Source organism: Mus pahari, chromosome 22 (assembly GCF_900095145.1).
Source record: "Mus pahari chromosome 22, PAHARI_EIJ_v1.1, whole genome shotgun sequence".
Classification (NCBI taxonomy): Eukaryota; Metazoa; Chordata; class Mammalia; order Rodentia; family Muridae; genus Mus; species Mus pahari.
In genome coordinates this window covers 11,807,751-11,830,259 of record NC_034611.1, presented here as the reverse complement: position 1 = coordinate 11,830,259, position 22,509 = coordinate 11,807,751, and the positions used below count along the sequence as shown (strand labels likewise).

The following is a 22,509-nucleotide window of genomic DNA, read 5'->3' as shown; positions in this document are numbered from 1 at the left end:
CAGGCTCTATGATGAGCTTCCCAGGCAGGCACGGCTGAGCTCAGAGTAATAATAGCAGCTGTTCTGCTCTATGGTCCTGATGAGAAAATGATGGAAAGCTTGGAAACTGTCATTGGTCATAATGTACAACACTTGTGATTCTGTAAACAACCGCCTCGAATTGAAATCGGTTACACTGAGTATGGTGTCGCTTACCTGTAATCCTAGCAGGATTTTATGGCTAACTTGGGCTTCATAGATAACTAAGGCCAGCATAGGCTACAAAAGACCCTGTCTAAAACCAAAAAGCTAAAATGGTAAACTTTCTCTTACCACAGTTAAAACTTACTTGGGGCTGGGGAGATGGCTAAGTTTACCAGAGTACTTGTTTTCCAAGCATGAGCGCCTGGGGATCTGAGATGGAATTCCCAGCACCTGCAGAAAAAAGCTGGGCATACATAGATGTGCATTCCTGCAACCACAATGCTTGGGAGTCTAAGAGAGGCCTATTGGGGAATTTGCTGGCCAGTCAGCTTAGTTGACAACCTCAAACTTCTAGTTCAGGGAGAGACCCTGTCTCAAGGCAGTGGAGACCAGATATCTTGAACCATAAAAGGCTGTTATCTTTGTATAGAATCTTAAGTGGTAAATTTTGGTTAATGGTAATTAACTTCGAAATGCTGTTATGCATAGTGTGAATTGGTAGTAAATGGTTTAACTGGACACAGACCCACTTTCTCATCTGCGAATGAGAAAATGATTGTCTCCCCCTCCCCCCCCTTTTTTTTCCGGTTTTTCGAGATAGGGTTTCTCTGTGTAGCCCTGGCTGTCCTGGAACTCACTCTGTAGATCAGGTTGGCCTTGAACTCAGAAATCTCCCTGCCTCTGCCTCCCGAGGGCTGGGATTAAAGGTGTGCGCTATCACACCCGGCTGTGAAGCATGAGTTATGGGTGAAAGTGGTACTGAACCATTTACTTTCGATAGAAACTGATTGGTCAAAGTAGAATTTACTGCTACCCTGGGGAGCTGTACTTTATTTGATCTTAATGAAGTTTAAAGTGTGAAAATACACATTCGTTATATGCCATGGCCTTCTTTCATGCTTGGTGACACATGTTTAATTAGACACGAAATGTGTTTTAATTAACTTTTTTCACTGGAAAGAGGACATTTTTTGAGGCTTAAAGTCTGTAAAGTTCATTGGCTCCTGATTTATTAACTTTCAACACAAGGAACAAAGTAAAAACAATCCCAGACGCTATATATGTCAGTTTTCTACCGTGGCTTTTTGTTAGTCACAAATTCTCAAGGCTGTCGTCTTTTAAAAGCCGGTTTTCATCAGCAGGCGAGATGGTTTGAAGATCTGAGGCCAAGAGAGAGCCTCAGTGCTCATGCGCTTTAAGCCCTCGGCTACGCCTGCCCCGCGTCCCAAAGAGCGCTGTGCCGGAGGGGTGTCGATGGAACCCGTTGCAACCTACCGCCTAGTGCCTGCATCCCTCCGGCGTGAAAGCCCGACCGACTCCGTCCAACTCCAACTCCGCAGCCTCGCGAGTCCGGGTAGGGCCGGAAGTTCCAGCCTGCTGGGGGCGGGACTAGATTAAAAGGACAGCGCGCGCCGGAGCGAGCCACTTCTACTTTCCCAGTCTCTTGCGGTCGATTGGTAGTGCCTGCGCGGCGCGCGCGGTGCTCGGCTGGCACGGCCTAGGGGGCGGAGCGTTCATCTCTGCCGCCGCGGGCCGGGTCTGTGAGGAAGGCCTAGGCCGGCGGCTTCGCGGCTGGTCGAACGTCCGCGCAGCTTCTCTCGCTTCCCGTCCGCTGGGGCCGGGCGAGGGGAGGCCTTCCGGAGCCATGGAGGACGAGGTGGTTCGCATTGCCAAGAAGATGGACAAAATGGTGCAGAAGAAGAATGCGGTAAGCGGGCGGGCCCGGGGCGGGCCGCGGCCGAGTCCGCGACACGGGCCCACGCGGAGTCAGTCAGGGCCGCGCCGCGCCGCGCCGCGCGCCCTCCGGGCTTCCAGGTCCGTGCTGGCCACGGCCGCAGGGAGCCCAGGATTGAAGCCCTCGGCGCCGGGCCGAGGGAACGTACGGTGGCCGCCGCCGGTTACCTCCGAGCGGCTTGGCTGGGTGGCGCGGTCAGTTTCAGGCGGGCCGGGCGGTGTGTTTATCCCAGCTCTGCCTCAGTCGCGCTCGGTCATCACAAGCAGAAAATCCGCCGCCGCCGATTCTTAGCCAAGACGGCCTGTGAGCGATGTGCGGGGCAGCCGGGGCTGGAAAACCTCCCCCTGCCGCCGGCTGCTGCTCGGCGGGAATGGTGCTGAGGCTGCGGCGGGACGGGTGACATCCTCGGGTCCTTTGATCGGTCCGTGTGGATGTGTCCCCCGCTGTGGACCACTTTCCATCCCTTTGCTGCACCGAAATCTCTCCTTCCAGACGCGGCAGGTTGGCCTTATCAAAAAAATAGCAGAGGCTGATGCCATTTGTGAGGCAAAAGCCGTGCGGAGATGCTTAGGTTTGTGCGGGGCTTTTCGAGTTCCGCGCCTCTGCAGAGTTCTTTTTAGGAGTCGAGAAACTGAGTCAGAGCTAAAGGACTGTCGCTTCCGTACTGTGGAGTTTGGGTTGAGCCAGGAGCTCGCTGACTTTCGGCTCGCTGCCCGCTTAGGATTTGTTTAGTGTTAATACCAAATAATGCAAGACTTCAGACACCCCCGGTTCCTCTTTCTTCAACAGGTGCGTTGCCCCGCATTTAATTTCATGCCCCGTTAATCCGTACGTACGATTTTGGTCCTTTCAAATATTTCCTGTTTGTTTTCTGTTCCAGATATTAGCCTGTGTTGTTTATCTTCCTTACTGATTGAGTCATTTCATTACTTGATGCAGGTGATGAGTTCTGGCTATATGATAGGTTGAACTTTTTTTTTTTTTTTTTAATTAAATTGGGAAACTTTTCTCTCTCTGGTTGGAGGTTCCCAGATTGCCACAGAGGAAGCTCGCGAGAGGAAAAAAAAAAGTCATTAACTTCGTAACTTATTTTCCCAAATACACCAGGACAGACTTCAAGTCATTCTCAAACTAGTATGAAAATTTGCCTTGAAAAAGAAGACAAAGCTGTTTCTTTTAATTGCTTTTTCTTTCATTTTCCAGTCCTGAAATTCAAACAGGCTGCTGAAATGCAAAGAAAGATCAAAATGATCTGTGTGTACAACTGGGTCAGAGGACAACTTGATTTATTATTTTTTGTTTGTTTGTTTGCTTTCGAGACAGGGTTTCTCTGTATATCCTTGGCTGTCCTAGAACTCACTTTGTAGACCAGGCTGGCCTCGAACTCAGAAATCCACCTGCCTCTGCCTCCCAAGTGCTGGGATCAAAGGCATACTCCACCACCGCCTGGCAACTTGAGGATTTCTTTGTGTTGCCCTTGCTGTCCTGGAACTTGCTCTGTAGATTAGGCTAGCCTCAAACTCAAATCCTTCTGTCTCTGCTTCCTGAGTGCTGGCATTACTGGCCTAGCACTGAACTCACTTATTAAGCCTTTACCTATTGAACCATTTCTTGGGCTCCCCTCCTTCCCCCAAACACACAAACACACTTTGAGACAGCATGTCATAATGTCCTGCTTAACTAGGACCTTACTCTGTAGACCAGGCTGGCCTTAAACGCCCAGAGATCTGCCTCCTGAGTGCTGAGATTAAAGTCTTCTGGCCACTGCCATGCCAACCCCCAACCCCTATTTTTTTGGTTTTGTTTTAAATATGGCATCTTGCTATGTAACCCAGGCTGACCTGGAACTCTTGTGATTCTCCTTATGTATCTTTATAAATGGAATGAACTGTGACAGGAGCTATATTTAAGTTATTTCAGGCCATAAAAATGGGAACTGCTTGAAGCATGATAGTTATCACTATTTTTCTTGATATAATTGCATTTTAATAAAATTGTAGGGTAGGTGTCAATTAAAACCAGCTACCATTTTTGAACTAGTACTCCAAGCTACGTTTTTTGCTAACTCCAGTAGTTACCAATCTTAACCTCATTTATTACTCAGATAATTTTTCTAGTTTAGTAGTCCCATCCTGACTAGTTAAGAGCTCTTCATTTTTTTTTTTTTTTTAATATTTTGAGTAGATGGCTGGGACTCTAGGCACAGCCACTATGCTCAGCTTACTATATACATTTTAAAGTTCAATCTGATCTTGTTAAGATTTTGTTCTTTTCTATTGCAGAATAGTATTTCATTGTACTGATGCTTATATCACATTTTGTTCCATTTTCATTTGTTGTACGTCTGTGCTGCTCCCACTTTGGACTATAAAACTAATGTTAATCTTATATCTCTGTTAACATGCTTTCATTTCTGTTATACCTAGGAGTAGAAGTACTGAGCTGTGTAGTGGCTATGTCTAACTTTTAGTTTTTTTGGGGGTGGGGACTAAAACCACACCCAGCGTAACTTTTAGTTTTAATCCTGGGGCTGGACTCTTCAGCAAACACTGTACCTATACCCTAAACTTAACTATTTGAGAAACTGTTAAAAAATAATCCATTTTTTTCCCCTCATACCATTTCACATTGCCATCAGGAGTGTTTGATTGTTTCTAACTCACCATATTGTTTTAATATTTGTTGATATTTGTCTATTAAATTACAGTCTTGTAATGAAATGTTATGGGTATCTTTTCTGTATTTATTGGAAATGTGTCTGTTTTGGAGGAACATCTACATGGTGCCTTTATCTTCCTCGTCCCCTCAGCTATCTCCTGTGTCAGGTGTTTTCTGTGTATGATGCTTCACTGTGTACCTGAACTTTTTGTGTTTTTGTTTGTTTGTTTGTTTGTTTGTTTTGTTTTTTTCGAGACAGGGTTTTTCTCTGTGTAGACCAGGCTGTCCTGGAACTCAAAATCCGCCTGCCTCTGCCTCCCAAGTGCTGGGATTACCACTGCCCAGCGTACCTGACCTTTTTATCTACTTACCAGCTATGTTATTCTCTTCATCGTGTGAGAAGCTTGAAAAGGACAACTTTTTAAATTAGGAAACAAGAGTATGGCTTTAAATCTGGGTCTGGGGTAAATATAGCACATGTTTCTACTTATAACTCCCTTACCTCTTTTTGTATGTGGAGAAGGATGTTTGTAGACTATAATTTTATATAGACTAGGTTCCCTGCAATTTTGAATACTTTTTTTGTAAAAGTACTTCTGCTAATACTCCTAAAAAATATAATAAAATAGTAATGACAGTTGTAGTTAATTTTGCAGTCAGTACTGTGAACTAATGGTGACTTTAGAAGTTATAGTCTATTCTTTCTTTCTTTCTCTTGCATCATCTATAGAAGATGCTGTAATGGACTTGATGCTAGGAGATAAATGGGAAGGGATGAAATGCAGCTTCTTGTTTGGTAGTGAGTTGAGAAAGCACAACTGTCATTGGTAGGCCAGAGGAATGGAAAACACAGTTGTGCTAGGTCACAAACAGTAGAGGCTTTGTTTGTTTTAATTCCTAAGGCAGTAAGTACCCTCAGTATACAGCTTGGTAGTTGAGTACTAGCTTAGCTTGTGTAAGGCTCTGGGTTCAATTTCCAACATCAAAATAAAATTCTCTGAAGTCCAAAGAGATTGCTGGTTTGTTTACTGATATGTGCTCACACAGAATGGAGCTTATTTTATCACATTAGAGGCTAGAGAGATGGCTCAGTTGTTAAAAGCACTTGCTGCTCTTGCAAAGAACCTGTGCCCATATTGGGGGTTTATAGACAACTATAACTCCAGTTCCAGAGGATCAGTTCTCTCTTCTGGCTTCTACAGGCAAAACACACACACACACACACCACATAAATATGCATTGCAGGCAACACACACCCCACATAAATATGCACAAACACTCATACACATAAAACTTTTTTTTTTTTTTTTTTTTTTTTTTCAAGACAGGGTTTCTCTGTATAGCCCTCTGTATAGACCAGGCTGGCCTCAAACTCAGAAATCCGCCTGCCTCTGCCTCCCGAGTGCTGGGATTAAAGGCGTGCGCCACCACGCCCGGCAAGACTCAGCTTTTTTGTTTTGAAAGTTTTTGATCTGGAGGGAGGTTAGACATATACATGCAAGGAATTAGACCTCATTCATACAAAAAATGTTCTGAAGAAATTTTTGATATGTATCCATTTATTTTACCTATATATGTGTGATCCTGAATGTATATACCTGTATCACATGCATGCAGGTGCCTGTGAAAACCAGGCTATTAGGTGCCCTAGATCTGGGGTTGCAGGTGAGTATATGCCATGTGTGTGCTGGGAACCAAATCAGGTTCTTCTCTGCAACAGCAGCAAGTGATCTATCTGTTGAGCGATCTCTCCCATCCCTAGATTTTTTTTTTTTTTTTAAAGATTTATTTATTTATTATATGTAAGTACACTGTAGCTGTCTTCAGACACACACATCACAAGAGGGCATCAGATCTCATTATGGATGGTTGTGAGCCATCATGTGGTTGCTGGGATTTGAACTCATGACCTTCAGAAGAGCAGTGGGCNCTCTTAACCACTGAGCCATCTCTCCAGCCCCCGAGAATTTTTTTATTCATATTGAACCTTAGACCAATGTTATCTAACAGTGTTTCACTGTAAATAAGAGATGTACGGAATTTTAACATAAAAGAAGGAAAAATTGTTAATCCTTTTTAATAACCTGTTTCATAATTCTTGTGTTTTAAGGTTTTTTTTTAAGATTTATTTATTATTATATATAAGTACACTGTAGCTGTCTTCATATGCACCAGAAGAGGGCATCGGATCTCATTAAAGGGTGGTTGTGAGCCACCATGTGGTTGCTGGGATTTGGACTCAGGACCTTCGGAAGAGCAGTCAGTGTTCTTGTGCACTGAGAGAACTCACCACCCCGTGTTTTAAGTTTAAAGTTAAATTAAAATGTTCTATATTGATATTTCCAGAAGAGATGTTAATACTATTTTATTCTGGAAGGTCAAATTGAATAATTTCAAACAATCATGCCTGGAAATCTTTTCTTGGTTTTATTTTTTAAAAATAACAGTACAGAAGTCTAGAGAGATACCCCAGCAATTGGTTGCTCTTGTAGAGGACTCAGGTTTAATCCCCATTATCCATATGATGACTATCAACTGACTGTAATTGTAGTCCCAGGTTATCCAGCACACTCTTTTGGCCTCCAAAGGCACTGGTTATGCATGTGGTAGTTGGGCACGTGTAGCCAAAACACCTATACACATTTTAGAAAGTATATTAAAAACTTTTTAAAGATATACAATATAAAAGTTCTTGCTTTTTTCTATACTATGCACTGTGAAGAGGATTTTATCGTTCCTAAGTATGCGATATTTTTATTGATTTGCTTTTATATTTTAAGAGTTTGGAAGGCAGCATGAATTACGTATATAGTTAGCTAGATGGCTATTTGTAGTGTACTGTGTACTCACAACAGAATGTCAAAACTTAGAGAGAAGGCTGGTGAGATGCCCAGTGGGCTTGCCAGGCAGGCCTCACAGCATGTGTTCCATCCCTGAAACCCAAAGTGGGAGCAGAGAACCAATTATTGAAAGTCGTCCTCTGCCATCCACAAGTGCACTGTTGCATGCATGCACCCCCCGCTCACCCCACACACATGTACAATAAGAGTACTAATGATTTGCAGAGTCTTTATCATTAGCATGGGAAAAAATCATACGTTGGTAGAATACCGTTTGACCCCCAAGGAAGTAAATAGTTACATAAAGAGTGGAACTAAAATACAGTTCTTCATGCTGCAAAATGAGTCTGGCATTATTTTCTTATGGATTCTTTTATGGAGTTTTTCATTACATCCATGTCTGTTTTGAGACAAGGTATTCCCGTATGGCCCAGGTTGGTCTTAAACTGGTAATGCTCTTTCCTTAGTCTCCCAGCACTGGGATTATAGGCATGTGTTACCACTGCCAGCATTATCACGCCAATCTTTGCTGTTCTGGAACCTGCAAAGAACTGTCTGTCTGCCCCTTGGAGTCTAGGATTAAAGTTATGTGTCACCTCATTCAACCCTCTGTAGAAGCAGACATTATCAGATCTGAGTCAAAAGGTGGTACACCAGATATAAATGTCCGGTTCTGAATATGAACACCTTAGCTAATTTATTTGTATTTTTCATCATATGTATATGAGGTAATATATGATAAAAATAAAAATATCACATATAAAAGAATTCTTCAGATTTGTTGTTTAATAGTATCTCACTACATAGCCCTAACTGGCCTGGAATTCTCTAAGTAGGCCAAGCTGACCTCTAATTCTTAGAAATACATCAGCTGTATTACCATCCTGAGTTCTGGAATTAAAAGCATATACTATCATGCATGGTTAAAAAAAATTGTCAATAAGCAGAAGGAAAAGGAATTATAAGAAAATGTACCGTGACTTAAAAATTATTTTTGAGCAGAGGGACAAAGAGTAAAGCATGACAAATAGCCTCACCCCCACCCCCCAATCCTCATATAAAAAAGACTGGAAGTGGATATGGTAGCTGTCTTGTAACCCCAGTGCAGAAGGTGCAGACAGGGAGTCCCTGGAGCAAGAGGCCTTGCTGAGTATGAGAAGGGACTGCCGGAATATACGTGATGTCAGCCCAAGACTTCTCGGGGCTCTCTGACACACAAGAAAATCCACACACATAGAAAACCAAAATGAAACATTTAATCACCCCCCCCCCCTTTTTTTCTGTTAAAATGTAGAGCTCATTGAGATGATTAAGTGACCGTTTTAGGTGAAGTGAAATTAAGTGAATACCAGTGTGGTGTCTCACACCTTTAATTCCCTCACTTAGAGGGTAGGTAGAGGCAGGTGGATCTCTGAGTTTTAGGCCATCCCGATATACATAGGGAATATCAAGCGAGCCAGAGCTACCTAGACTTGTTTTTATTAAAAAGAATTATTTATTTTATGTATATGAGTACACTGTCACCATCTTCAGACACACCAGAAGAGGGCATCAGGTCCTGTTACAGATGGTTGAGAGCTACCATGTGTGGTAATGTGAATTGAACTCAGTATTTCTGGAAGAGTAGTCAGTGCTCTGAACCCCTGAACCATCTCTCCAGCCTCCCTAGACTGTCTTAGGCAAAAAAGGCAGTGGGGTAGGATGGATGAAGAGTGGAAATTGATCAAAAGCTATAGGTGGCACTGTTGTCTCTATTCCTCTTTAATTCCAGGCTTTGTAATTTTTTCCATGGATTTTGTCCTTCAGTATCATGTAGAAAGTTTTGACTCCGGGTGGTAATTGGCAGTTGATAGTCTTAAAAGCATAACATAGTTGTAAATTCTGAGTTTCCTTTCAGAAATTGCTGCTTACTATTCTTCAAGAATCAGGTAGATAGTGTTGTTATTGTGAGCATTGAAATACAGAGACCTCATACAAATTCTCAACAAAACAGTGCCTTCTTGTTGCCCTGTGGGCAGAGTACTAGAGGGATTGTAGCATCTGTTGGGCCTCCCATTTTCTCATTTTGGCTTTTACCTCATGTAAATGTATCCTGTGGAAGTTGTAGGTATGATTTTTATTACAATATGAAATTTTACATTTCTTCCCAGAACACACATTTGAACATGTACTGTGGAAAATAAAATTCAAAATTGTTTCACAAGTGCTAGCCATAACTCAGAAATTGGTGTTAGGTACCTCTGACATTTCAATCTCTATTTTAAGCTGGTGTGTGTGTGTTTGTATACATACATGTATCTTTGCACTTGGTTTTTGTTTTTTTTTTGGTTTTGGTTTTTGGTTTTTTTCGAGACAGGGTTTCTCTGTGTAGTCCTGGCTGTCCTAGAACTCACTCTGTAGACCAGGCTGACCTCGAACTCCGCCTGCCTCTGCCTCCCAAGTGCTGAGATTAAAGGCGTGCGCCACCACCGCCTGGCTTATCTTTGTACTTGTATGTGTAGATAAGCCACTTCAAGTTGTTAATTGACTAAGCTAGTCCATGCTTTACTGCCCTAGGAATTCAATAAACTTGTTTTATTTTATAGGCTGGTGCATTGGATTTGCTGAAAGAGCTTAAGAATATTCCCATGACCCTGGAATTGCTACAGGTATGTGCCTCTGTGTCTCACACAGTATTTGAATTGGTAATTGCCATAAAGTAATGAATTATCTTCATTCCATGTTCCTTAAAATGAACTTCCCAAGGTTGCGTGTTGTTTTTAACAAAATCTCAAACATTCAATTTTTCCAATAAAAAGGCCATATGTGAGAGACAAAGTACCCAACTGATCTTCCTCTACAACCAACTTCCCAAAAGGAAATTCCCCTTCTCCGTGTCATCTCAAAAAGCCTTTAAACTGAATGTCCCTCCCTTCTACTTCCTGATCGTTTATTTCTCCTCCTGACTTTTCTGGTTTTTTTTTTTTTTTTTTTTTTTTTTTCCTGTTTACTCTTTGTCAACTGGTTTTGTCCTCCCCCTTTTGACCTATGGTTGACTTTAATTACTTCTGTTTATAATAAAGAGAAAGCTCTTGTTTTAAAGTGTGTGCTAAGACTGAGCCACACCCCAACTACAAACAGATTTTTCCAGTAAATAGCATACATAATCTTAGGGTTCACAGTGTGATAAATATCCTGCAGCAGTTGTGGGGTCATGAGTTCTTAATATAAGGAGTATACCAATATTCCTGGCCCTGGTTTGGACTTTTCAGCATTTCAATGTAGCTTAGTGTTAGGATAACAGGGAGTCACCACTTTTCTCTCCTTTTTCAGCATCAACCATATATGTAGACTACTAAATATTAGCAGAAGCCTTAGTGTTTCATCTAAAGTAGAAAAGTAAGTTAGCGTTAAAAAGGAAAGAAGTGTGATCAATAACCTGAATAATGCTTTTTCTGGTAGACATATTTATGAGCATCTTCCTTGATGTTTCAATTTTATTAAGTCAATAAAGAAATTCAAGAAAGAAGTAGAAAGGTATATGAACCTCGCTAAGGAAATACATGTTCAGGGAAATCTAACTGAAATTGAGCACATTTCTCATTGTAATAAACTACAGTCCTTTTAGTAGCATTTATGACTAAAAGAAATCTCAAATATTTTCACTTTTATTAACTTGTTAGTTGTTGCAGATGTATTAAAATCCATTTGCTCATCCTGATGGCTACTTACGTCCCATATTCTAGGTCTTAATATTTTAATAAGGAAGCAAATGTACTGTGTTTAATAAACAGTTGCTCTTTTTTCAACCTTATGGCTTTTTATTTAATGTGATTTAAAAGGTTTCTGAGGAAGATGTCTGTAAGTTTTACCACATGGAAAAAAGGATCTATAGTAGAAAACAAAACCAAATAAAAAGAACTCTACATGCAGACTCAAGAGAGAAAACTAGCCATGAAGTATGAATTTCTGGGTTCTGGGATCAGCAGCCCTTTACTTTTGGATAGTACCTTACTTCCCACCTATGTACTCCCTTCATAGCAGAAAGTGGTAAGTTTGTGTGGGAAAAATACATCGAAAATGATCTTAGTGATCTTAGCCTGCAGTTAGAGATGTGTACATTTATATAAGTGTGGAAGCTGGGTAGGGTATGCATTTTATATCCACCTGTATTTTCTCTTTTAGTCTAATAACAGATGATTTGAGTTCTTATTATGGTTAACAGTTGTGCTAGATTTGCCAATGTCAGTAAACTACAATCTTTTGCCTTTGGATCTCAAAGACTAAGAGAAAAAATTGTGCTTAAAAACAACAGTGTAGGTACTCACATAAAGTTTGAGTAGGGGTAGAGTAGAAGGAAGTTTTTGTTTTTTTAAGTTTTATTATTTTATGTGTATGGCTGTTTTGCCTCCATGTGTGTCTGTGCTGTGTGCCAGAACAGAGCATCATATCCTTTGTAACTTGAGTTAACAAATTCATGTGGAAGCTAGGAATGGAATCTTGGTCTTCCTCAAAAGCAACAAACAACCTTTACCACTGAACTATCCAACCACAGAAGTTGGCTTCTTAATTACTTAATCTAAGAGCTCAAGAAAGCCTACACACGGGTGGTCTCCAAAGATACTCAGGTCCTCCCTCAATGTCCAGGACAGAAAAGAATATCTTAACAGTGTAGCATATGGAGTAGTGCAAGATAAGGAAAAGCTAGAGGCAAATGGCATACAGGTCTTCATATACTCTCAAGAGCAGTACTGCCTGAAGGCATTAGGAGAATATATAACCAGATCTGCACATTGAAAGAAATGGGAGACTTTATAGACAGGAAAACTTGCGACTAGTGAAGGTATTCAAGCATGCTTGAATAGGGGAATAAACAAAGGTATTGGCAGAAAAAGTGGAAAGAAGAGGTTTTGAGGAGGTAGCAGTGTGGGGGTGAAGGGTTGGGAGCAGTAAGTAATCTAGGATGGCCTTAGTTTCACAGCAGTCCTGCTGCTTAAGCCTCTTTGGTTAGGGATTCCAGGGATGCGCCAACATACCAGGCAAAACAGGTTACTTAATACAGTTTTATTTAAAATGTGAGACAGAATCTCACCATGTATTTGAAGTAGGACTTGTCCTTATGATACCTCTAGCCTCCTGTCATAAGTGCTGGAAGTACAGGCATGTGCCGTCATGCCCAGCATTGCCCCCATTTATTTTTAAACCAAAGATCAAAGCAGGGTCTAAGGCTTTGCACAGGCTAAGCAAGTGATTCACCAAGCTCCATCCAAGAATTTTCCTATCTTTAACCATATGAATTTCTGAAATTTTTGTTACCCTAAAAAAGCCACAAAAGCCCTGCCTCCTTTTAATAGCCATTCATCATTTCCCCCTATATAAGACATTTAAGAAAGAAGTTGAAGAAGATACAAATAGATGTAAAATTCAGCCATGCTCATGGACTGGTAGGATTAATACTGTGAAAATGGCCATCTTAGCAAGAGCAAACTATACATTCAGTGCACTCTCCATCAAAATTCCAACACAGTGCTTTGTAAAAACTGAAAAAAACAGTCTTCATCGTGTCTTAGGGGATTTTTTTGCTGTGAAGAGAGACCATGACAGCAAATCTTGTTTTTTTTCTAGACAGGGATTCTCTATGTAGTTCTGGCTGTCCTAGAACTCACTCTGTAGACCAGGCTGGCCTTGAACTCAGAAATCCGCCTGCCTCTGCCTCCCGAGTGCTGGGATTAAGGTCGTGTGCCACCATGCCTGGTTCAGCTTACTCTTTCATACTGCTGTTTATCACCAAGGGAAGTCAGTACTGGAACTCAAGCAGGTTAGGAAGCAGGAGCTGATGCAGAGGCTATGGAGGGATGTTACTTACTGGCTTGCTTGCCCTGGTTTGCTCAACCTGCTGTCTTATAGAACCCAAGACTCCCAACCCAGAGATGGTCCCATCCACAAGGGGTCTTTCCCCCTTGATCACTAATTGAGAAAATGCCTTACAGCTGGATCTCATGGAGGCATTTTCCCAGCTGAAGCTCCTTTCTCTGTGATAACACCAGCCTGTGTTAACACATAAAACCAGCCAGTACAAACCACCAAGGTTAGTTACCTAGTAAGGGACCCAGGAGGGGAAACTAAAATAGGACTTAATAGGGGGAGGAAAGGAAGTAGTAGGGGGACTACTAACACTAAATGCTGTCTGAAAAAACATGGAAACCTACTGATGCTTCCTAAAATAACTTGAAGGAATCTAAATGGAGTCATCAAATAATAGTAGAGACAGTGCCTCCACCAGACATCTTATCCTGTCAAGTCAAACTTCCAGTGTCAGGAACACATTATTTCTTGTTGAGTTATTGGCCAAAGGGCTCCTATGGTATCCCCAAAGCATCATAGGCCATTGCCAAGCCTAATAGGTTGTTATTTACAACCTGACATTAATACCCTGTTGCTGAAGACACTTAAATGTGGAGAAGTTGATCTGGTGCCTGACTAGAATATATATATATATATATATATATATATATATATATATATATATATATATAAAAGAGTCACTTTGGTATATTGATCACACTCCAGGTCAGGTCCCATGTTCAGGAGTAGTTGGCCAACAGAAAATAAACTCATTGATAGTTTTGTGAACTTCTTATTTTATTTATTAGTTCTGGTCTTACTAGTTTTTTGCTCACTTCCGTGGTTTTATGCTTTTTTTTCCTTCTTTTTCTTTTCTAAGAGAGTGCATAAGGTTAGGTGGGGGCTGGGTGGTGGTAGCACATGCCTTTAATCCCAGCACTTGGGAGGCAGAGGCTGGCAGATTTCTGAGTTTGAGGACAGCCCGGGCTATACAGAGAAGCCCTGTCTCAAGAAAAAAAATAAAATAAAAAATAAAGTTAGGTGGGTAGGGAGGTGGAAAGGATCTGGGAGGAGTTGGGTAAAAGGAAAAAAACATATATGAGGGGAAAAAAAGTTTAAATTACTCAACTAGGTGTATAGCATTTGCCTAACATAAAAGGTCTTGAGTTGTGTACCCAGAACCTGAAACAAAGGGGCTTGTGAGTGATTGGTGGTGAATAGGGTTTATGCAGCTTGGTCTGGGTGTGCAGTCCAATTTGTTGTCTTCCTTTCTTCCCTCCTTCCTTTTCTCCTGGGAGCCTGGTTTTAAATAGAAATGGTACAAGATAGTCATTCCTTTGGTGCAGCATCACAGGCCACTTTTTAAAACAGCCTATTTATAACATCTGTTAAATCTTAGATTCAGTTTTAGGAAACGTCTTGAGCTAGAAATCCAGACCTTGCTGCCCAGCTAAATATCTTCTTAATGTTCTCCATCCTCTGCTTGCTTATATTTTCTCTAGAGTATACTCCCTATAGGAAAAAAGAAATATGTTGTAGTCTTTTTATTTTTCACTCCACTCCAGCAGCCTGATCTCTAGTTATGCAACTAGTCTCTTCCTTAAGTAAGCATATTTATTGTAGAAAACTACATTTTAATATGCCAAGGAAGGTCATGGTTGGTTTTAGTAATCAAAGCATCCTGTGATAACTACTTAGCAGCATTCACCCAATAGCACAGTTTATTCTTCTCCTTATACTTTGGTCTCTTGCAGTACCTTCTATAATGCAAATTTCACCACTGTGTTTGTCAGTCTGCACTTCATAACAACTCAGTAATTTAAGTTATTCCCTCTATGCATCCAAAGTTAGGTTTTCTTTTAGAAAACTTACTTTGCTAACCCCAAATATTGGGAGTTAAAATATTGGGACCTTTTTTATTTGCTTTGCTCTGCTTTCTGTGAAATAACAATACAGGCTACTGCATCCCACTACATATTCTAAATTCTTGAACAAAACTTCTGCTTTCATGCTGAGTGTTGAATAATTTAGCAGAAAGCTTTTAAATACTTATTTAGTACCTCAAAGGTATCAGCAGGGATTTTCCTTTATTTTTTAAATAACTAAGTTCTTTCGTCATGTTTTTCTCCCATAGACTAGGTTTTGAAAGATTGTCTACTAACAACTTGAACTTACTGAATAATTTACCATTGTTATTTGCTGGTCATAATTGAGCTGTCATAGCTTTTATGGCTTTTAGTGAGTTGGAAAGAACATTCATTCTGGAGGTGGTCAAACATAGATGAAAATTCCAGTCTTGCCAATTAGCAGTGGTATAACGCTGGGCAGGTTATATTGGTATTTCCAGTCTCTTTGTCTTTAAAACTAGTTATAGTGATCCTAGTGTTAAAAAGATCTTGGGAAGATTTATATACCTGTTTATTCTAGTATAATCCTACTATATAATACTATTGCATATTACATTTTATCTATTTTCTGTGTAGTCCATTTTAGTAATTATATGCTGATTATATAGGATCAAAAAATAAAGATTTCTTTTAATCTTCTCTAGGTGGTACTTTTTGTTTGGATAGCTTTGTTATAAGTTACAGGCAGTGCTTGGAGGTAATCTGTAGAAGAGTGTAGTGTAAGTACAGGCATACATACAGATGTTGGCCATGAATATCTCAGCTTACTTTCTATGCAAGTATGTTTTGCAGCTTACATCTCGCCTTCATTTCTCCCCGAAAGACTGATTTTTTATTTCAGTAGTCCATTGGCCTTGATCTCACGTTACAGGGTTTTTGATCTCAGTTGATCATGTATTGATCAGACTAGTGCATGATCTAAAGATGTTTCTACGTCAGGTTTGTAGTGTGTGCTTTCAACAGAATGCAAATAATCGAAGTTTTAAAATCTGAAGTAGAAAGAGAAAAATAGAAAGTGTAGTTAATATACTAAATTGTTTGAAACAGCATTGATGGACACTTTGTTGTTGTTGCCTTGCAGTCCACGAGAATTGGAATGTCTGTCAATGCTATTCGCAAACAGAGTACAGATGAAGAAGTCACATCTCTAGCCAAATCTCTCATCAAATCCTGGAAAAAATTATTAGGTAAAATTGATCATTGCTTGCATGTGTTTATGATGTCTTGGCTTGTTCAAATGCTTGCTGCTTTTGTTTAGACCTGTAAATCTATATTTGGTGAAATCAGTGCTTTGTAATAAGATTGAGGGGTCTAGTTTAATTTGCTTGAAAGATGTACGTAGCCTAGTTTATTAGTTCTACGGTCTCTGGCAGTTGTAATTGTAGATAAACTCTTTCAGGGTTAGGTTTTCTGGGAAAGGTTATGCATGTTTTCTGAAGTGATTTTAAAATAACTTTCAACTTTTAGAAAACTTTAACTTTTAGCAAGGATACAATAATGATTGCCTAGATTTCTTTTGTCCAGACCAGCTTTTATTATTTTACATAATCATCTCCCTTTTTATTTTAAATTTTTTATTTTATGTGCATTGTTGTTTTGTCTGCTTGTTTGTTTGAGAGTGTTAGAGTCCCTGGAACTGGAGTTACTGGAAATAAGTTACAGACAGTTGTGAGCTGCCATGTGGATGCAGGGATTTGAACCCAGGTCCTCTGGAAGAGGAGCCAGTGCTCTTACCTACTGAGCCATCTCTCCAGCCCCATCCATCTATCTATCTTTCTTTCTTTCTTTCTTTCTTTCTTTCTTTCTTTCTTTCTTTCTTTCTTTCTTTCTTTCTTTCTTTCTTTCTAGAGTAGGTTAAATGTGTTATTTTCTTTTATTTTGTAATATTTAAGTATACATCTCAGAACAAGATTTTCCTTTTCTATGTTAGTGTCCTTCATTTATTTAAGATAGGCTCCCATTATGTTGGTAAGTTGGCTTGGAACTTGGGATCCTGCCTCAGTCTCTAGAGTGTCTGGAGACTGATATAGGCATGTGCTTGCATTCCCAGCCCAAGCATATTTTCTTAGACAATTCTAATAAATGAAAACAAGCTTTGGTGTAATACCAAATTTTGGTATAATGGAACTTACAGTCCATGCTCTAGTTTGTTGCTGTCTTTATGTACTTCTTAACTTTTTGTTAACTTGATATACAATAAGGTCATCTAAGAAGAGGGAACCTCAACTGAGAGAATGCCACCATAAGACTAACCTGTATGTAAGTGTGTGGAGCATTTTTTTGATTAATAATTAATGTGGGAGGGCCCGGCCCACGGTGAAGGTGACAGCACCGCGTTGTAAAAGAACAAATAGCCATGGAGAGCAAACTAGAAAGCAGCAGTTATTCCTCCAGAATCTCTGCTTCATTCTAGTTCCTACCTACCTTGCTTCAGTTTGTGCCTTGGCTTCCCTCAATGATAACTGGTAAGCCAAATAAATCCGTTCCTACCTAAGTTGATTTTGGTCAGTCTTTTATTACAGTAACAGAGAAGCGAACTAGGACACACAATAATGTCTTTATACTTTTTTGACCTCCAATATCTAGTCTAGAATAGGGTTTAGGTTTTTTGTTTTGTTCGGTTTTATTATTTTATTTATTCACTTACATCCTGCTCACTGTTCCCCTCCCAGTCACCTCTTCCCATAGTTCTTTCCCTGTCTCTCCCACTTCAATCTGAACAATTCTTTAAGCCTTATTTTTTTCTTCTAGGATGGAGAATATAATAGACTTCTTGTTTTGTTATCTATTATTTATTTAGGTAAGGTGTCATTTAATTCAGGTTAATCTTGAACTCAATGTAGCAAGTGATGACCTTAAACTCCTGATTCTCCTGTCTGTACCTCTCAAATACTGGGATTATAGGCATGTAAGCTAGAGTTGTAGGCTACAGAAGCCAGAGAAACATGTGGGTGCCTATGTGGAGGGCATAGCAAACTAGAGTCCAGAGAAAGTGGGTAGAGGGAAGCAGCTGATGGAAGAACCAGACTCTAGAATTTGGAATCAAATTGTGTGAGTAGCAGAAGCCCTCAGAAACCAATGATCCATAAATACCTTAGGAGAGTCGGATTAACAGTTGGTTCGGAGCAGTTCTTTGGGAGGGAACTCATTTATTCCTGTCTCCAGTTTCAGCACTAAATGAATGAAAAAAGATATTAAACGGAAGGACCTGACTGCTCCTAAGTATACTAGAGGAGAAAGTTTAATTTAGACAAAGGGGAGACATAGCCAGAGTCAAAGACTTTTGGGAAAGTAAAATGGTCGCCTTAAACCATATGTTGAAGAGGGGATCTAGGGGAACCAGGTGTAGCAGCCAGGAAGCCCAAAAGAAAAGTAAGCAAAATGGCTGGATGAATGTAGGGAAGAAGGTCCTGGAAAGTCCACTCTGAGGTGCAGGGAGAACCTGGCAGCCAGGCCCATTTTGAATGTTAAATAGGCACCTCCCACTCCCCTTTTGTTTCTAGTGGTTTGAACCTTTTTTCTGATTTGTCTACTGTTTTCTCATGATTAGATCAGGTTGTACATCCACAGTTGGAGTACTCCCTAAGTGTATTAGATTCATAAGTCTCATACCCAATAAAAGTATGTATTTTATTGTTCCCCTTTTAAGATTTACTCTGAGAGAGATTTTAAGACCCTGAATCTGTCTTACATTCTGTCAGATCTCAGTTTTTTGCTCAGTTCAGTCTTTATAGTGATGATTACAAAATTTTTATTTCTTTGCCCTTGAAAACGTCACTAAACAGTAAGAAAACATTGTCTTTCAAGTGGATTCTTATTCTGTATGATGGGCTGGAATCTACTACTATTCGCTTGTATTTTTATTACCCCAAATTTGGCAGCTGGGTGACCCCTCAGACTGGTTCCTAGGGTTAGCACTCTTCAATGCTTTTGAGTACTTGGTAACATTCTGTATCCATAGTATGTATTGGGCTTGTATTGGTCTGTACTTCTGTGGTAAAACACCATGACCAAAAACCAACAGCTTGGGAAGGAAAGGACTTGTTTGTTGTACACATTCTGATCATAGTCCCTTATGAAAAAGTCAGGGCAGGAACTTAAGCAGGACTCTGGAGGCAAGAACTGAAGCTCTCTCAAAGACTGTGAAGGAAAACTGCTTTCAGGCTTGAGTCTCAGAGTTTGCTAAGCCTGCTTTCTTACACACCCAGGACCACCCACAGGTGTCAGTACATTGTCTGGGCCCTCCCACATCAGTCATTACTCAAGAAAATGCCCCACAGATTGGTTTACAGGCAATTAGATGGTGGTATTTCCTCTACAGATGTTCATCTTCCCAGATAATTCTAGCTTGAGTTGACAAAAGATTAACCTGTTAAAGTAACTTTTATTCATCCGATGTAATTGTTTTCTCCAAGGCTTATTTCTTCAGTCTGCTAACCTAGGCCTAGTCCTGGAAACCTCTAGCTTCATAAGAGTGTGGTTTTTCAGGCTTTTAAGGAAAAGAATAGACAATAACAAAATGTGATACAATTTAGTATTGTGTAAAAACTATAGCACAGAGGATTTTGTATTTTGGGTTGATAAAATTATAGACCTTTCTCTAGACAAGCTATTGATCCCAGGCAGTGCAAGAATTGTCTGGAATTTTAGCAATTACCATGCTTGTATTTCATTGGCAAAGATTTAAGTTGAATGGATTTAGACTGAAAAATGGGATAAGATTATGTTTAAAATTTTTCTCCATGGTCTTAATAATAACTTCAGTGTTTTATGCAGAGAGTAGATAAACATTAAAGGGTGGGGCTATTATATATGGCCAGAGAACAAAATATAGATAATTGAAATAATCTCTACAGTAGACCTAAATATTTTCTAAACCTAACTCCAAGACAGTTTTGAGTGGCTTAGATGTTTTTTGTTGCACAAAAAATAATTACTTTGACTTTTATGTGTATTCACAGTGCTAAATTGATTTCCTCTAAGTTAGTGTTTCTCAGCCTTCCTAATGCTTGGACCCTTTAATACAGGTCCTCATGTTGTGGTGACCTGAGCCCCTCCCCCAACCATAGAATTATTTCATTGCTACTTCATAACTGTAATTATGCTACTGCTATATGAATTGTAATATGATTATCTGATATGCAGGATATGCTACCCACAAGTTGAGAACCACTGCTCTAAGTCTTAAAGAGTTTGGAATCTGCTGCTCTGTTGACAGATCATTAATTTTCAGAATGGATTTGCTCACATTAATCTGCATTCTTTCCTGTGTATATTTTTCTTTTAAACTTTCAGGTGTCATTGGCATGTGAATTTCTGTTTCTTTCCAAGTGACAATTTAGGAATGTTGATTATGAGCCTATTATGAATAATACCCCAGTACATATGCTAATATAATACTTTGCTTATATTTATATAATTGTGGGAAACTGAAGGTTTTAATGATCTTCTTTGGGACTTGATTATTTAGTGTGTATTGTCTATTAATGTACAGTAGTTTGATTGTTTTCATTTTTAAGAAAAGTAGACTGTTTAGAAATTTGATAAATTTTTCAGATGGACCATCAACTGATAAAGACCCTGAAGAAAAGAAAAAAGAGCCTGCAATTTCATCACAGAATAGCCCTGAAGCAAGAGAAGAAAGGTAGCTCACTTCGTGTAAATTAATTCTGCTGAGGTTGCTGTCTTAGGATTTCTATTGCTGTGATAAAGAACATGATCAAACTTGGCAGTGATGGGTAATAACGTGCCTTAATCTCAGTAACTAGGAGGCAGAGTCGAGTGATTCTCTAAGTTTGTGGTCAGGGCAACAGAGAAACCCTGGCTAAAAAAATAAAAAACAAAACCCCAAAACCAAAAGATAAAGGATCAATAGGGTATATATCCCAGGACAAGTTCATTGAAGGATGCCAAAGCAGAAAGCCATGGAGGAATGTTGCCATACTGGCTTAGTACTTAAGGCTTGTTGCTCTTTTATACAGTCCAGAACCACCTGCCCAATAGTGGCACCATCCACAGTGAACAGGACTCTACTACACCAGTCACTAATAAAAAAGTGCCCCATAGCCTGATCTGAGGGCAGTCTAGTGGAGACCTTTCCTCAGTTGTGTGTGTCATGTTAACAAAAAACAAACAGCCAGGGTAACAGCTAGGTAGGTTACCTGCTCCATCACTTTTTTTGGTCTTCATGCCTGCACTACTCTTCCCACTATCTAGTCAAATGGGACTAGTGCACATGTATGCTAACTTTAAAAAAATGTAGCAAGATTTCTTAGAATTTTAGAAGGAAAATAGAAGTCTACATAAATAAAGTGAAATTATTTATTTTATACTTTTAATAAGTTTGAATAAGATTGCTAGGGCTAGCAATAATAAATCCGATATGAAGGTACTGGCTAGGGATTGACCCTAGAACTCATTTGCCTTTTGAGTACTTTTCCTCCCAAATTTAGCCATTTAGAAGAAAATGAATTTTTAGTGTATTTTTATTAGTAATTGAAGTTTAGGTGGAGTTTATTTGCTAAAGCCTGGCATCTGTCCAATACAGAACACACGAAGAAACAATAAAGGACTGTCCAGAAAAATCTGAGGTATAATAGAAAGCTCAGAGCTCAGTGATTTGAAGTTGAGCAAGGTTTTATATTTTGGTGCAAGAATTTGAAAAACATTGATTTAAATGGTTCTTCATTTGTCCATACAGGCAGTTTCCAGTGCTTTGGCTAAGTCTGGCCATAGGCAAAGAAATGAAAGAAGTATTTAAGAAGTCTTTAGTTTGTTTAACATTGGTTGGAGGCTATAGTTGTAGTTAATTTGGCGTAGTGCTTGCTGAGCATATGCAAAGCCCAGGATTCAATTCCGAGGACCCCATAAAATAGGACATGGTGGCACACATCTGTAATCCCACGTCAGAAGGATGCGAAATTTAAGGTTATGCTTGGCTTATATAGAGAGTTCGGGGCCAGCCTTGGCTACATGACACCCTATCTCAAAAGTAAACAATCCTTTTTTTATTTACTATTTGCAGATACCATGCTATATCTTGAAAATAGACACAGGATTAAATCCTAGCTCTTGCTTTTAGGAAACTCAGTCTTGCAGGGGAGCGTGTATAAGAAGCTATGTTCAAACCTCTGTGTTAACAGTATTTTCTAAGTAAAGTAGGCCATAAGAGATGGTCTCTGAAGAAACTGACTAAAATTAGATGACACAGATGACTGTCTTGTGCGTAGTGGCCAGTTCTGGTGTTTGGCAGTTCAAACTCAGAAGTCTTCCTGCCTCTGGAGTGCTTCAGTAAAAGGGAGTACAACCACAAGCCTTGTCTTGCAGAGGAGAATATTCTTTTTTTTTTTTTTTTTTTTTTTTT

General features: G+C 39.8%; 1 protein-coding gene across 2 annotated transcripts in view; it reads left to right on the top strand.

Moving 5' to 3' along the window:
* The first annotated feature begins 1,707 nt into the window (after positions 1 to 1,707).
* The window catches only part of Tcea1 (transcription elongation factor A1), a 29,556-nt gene continuing 8,754 nt past the window's right edge, over positions 1,708 to 22,509 (top strand). For both annotated transcript variants that reach the window (XM_029533434.1, XM_021222228.2), the window contains exons 1-4: positions 1,708 to 1,891; positions 10,002 to 10,064; positions 16,228 to 16,333; positions 20,703 to 20,790. In XM_029533434.1, the coding sequence (XP_029389294.1) occupies positions 1,829 to 1,891; positions 10,002 to 10,064; positions 16,228 to 16,333; positions 20,703 to 20,790 (320 nt within the window). In that variant the 5' untranslated portion in view covers positions 1,708 to 1,828. The remainder of the gene's footprint in view (positions 1,892 to 10,001; positions 10,065 to 16,227; positions 16,334 to 20,702; positions 20,791 to 22,509) is intronic.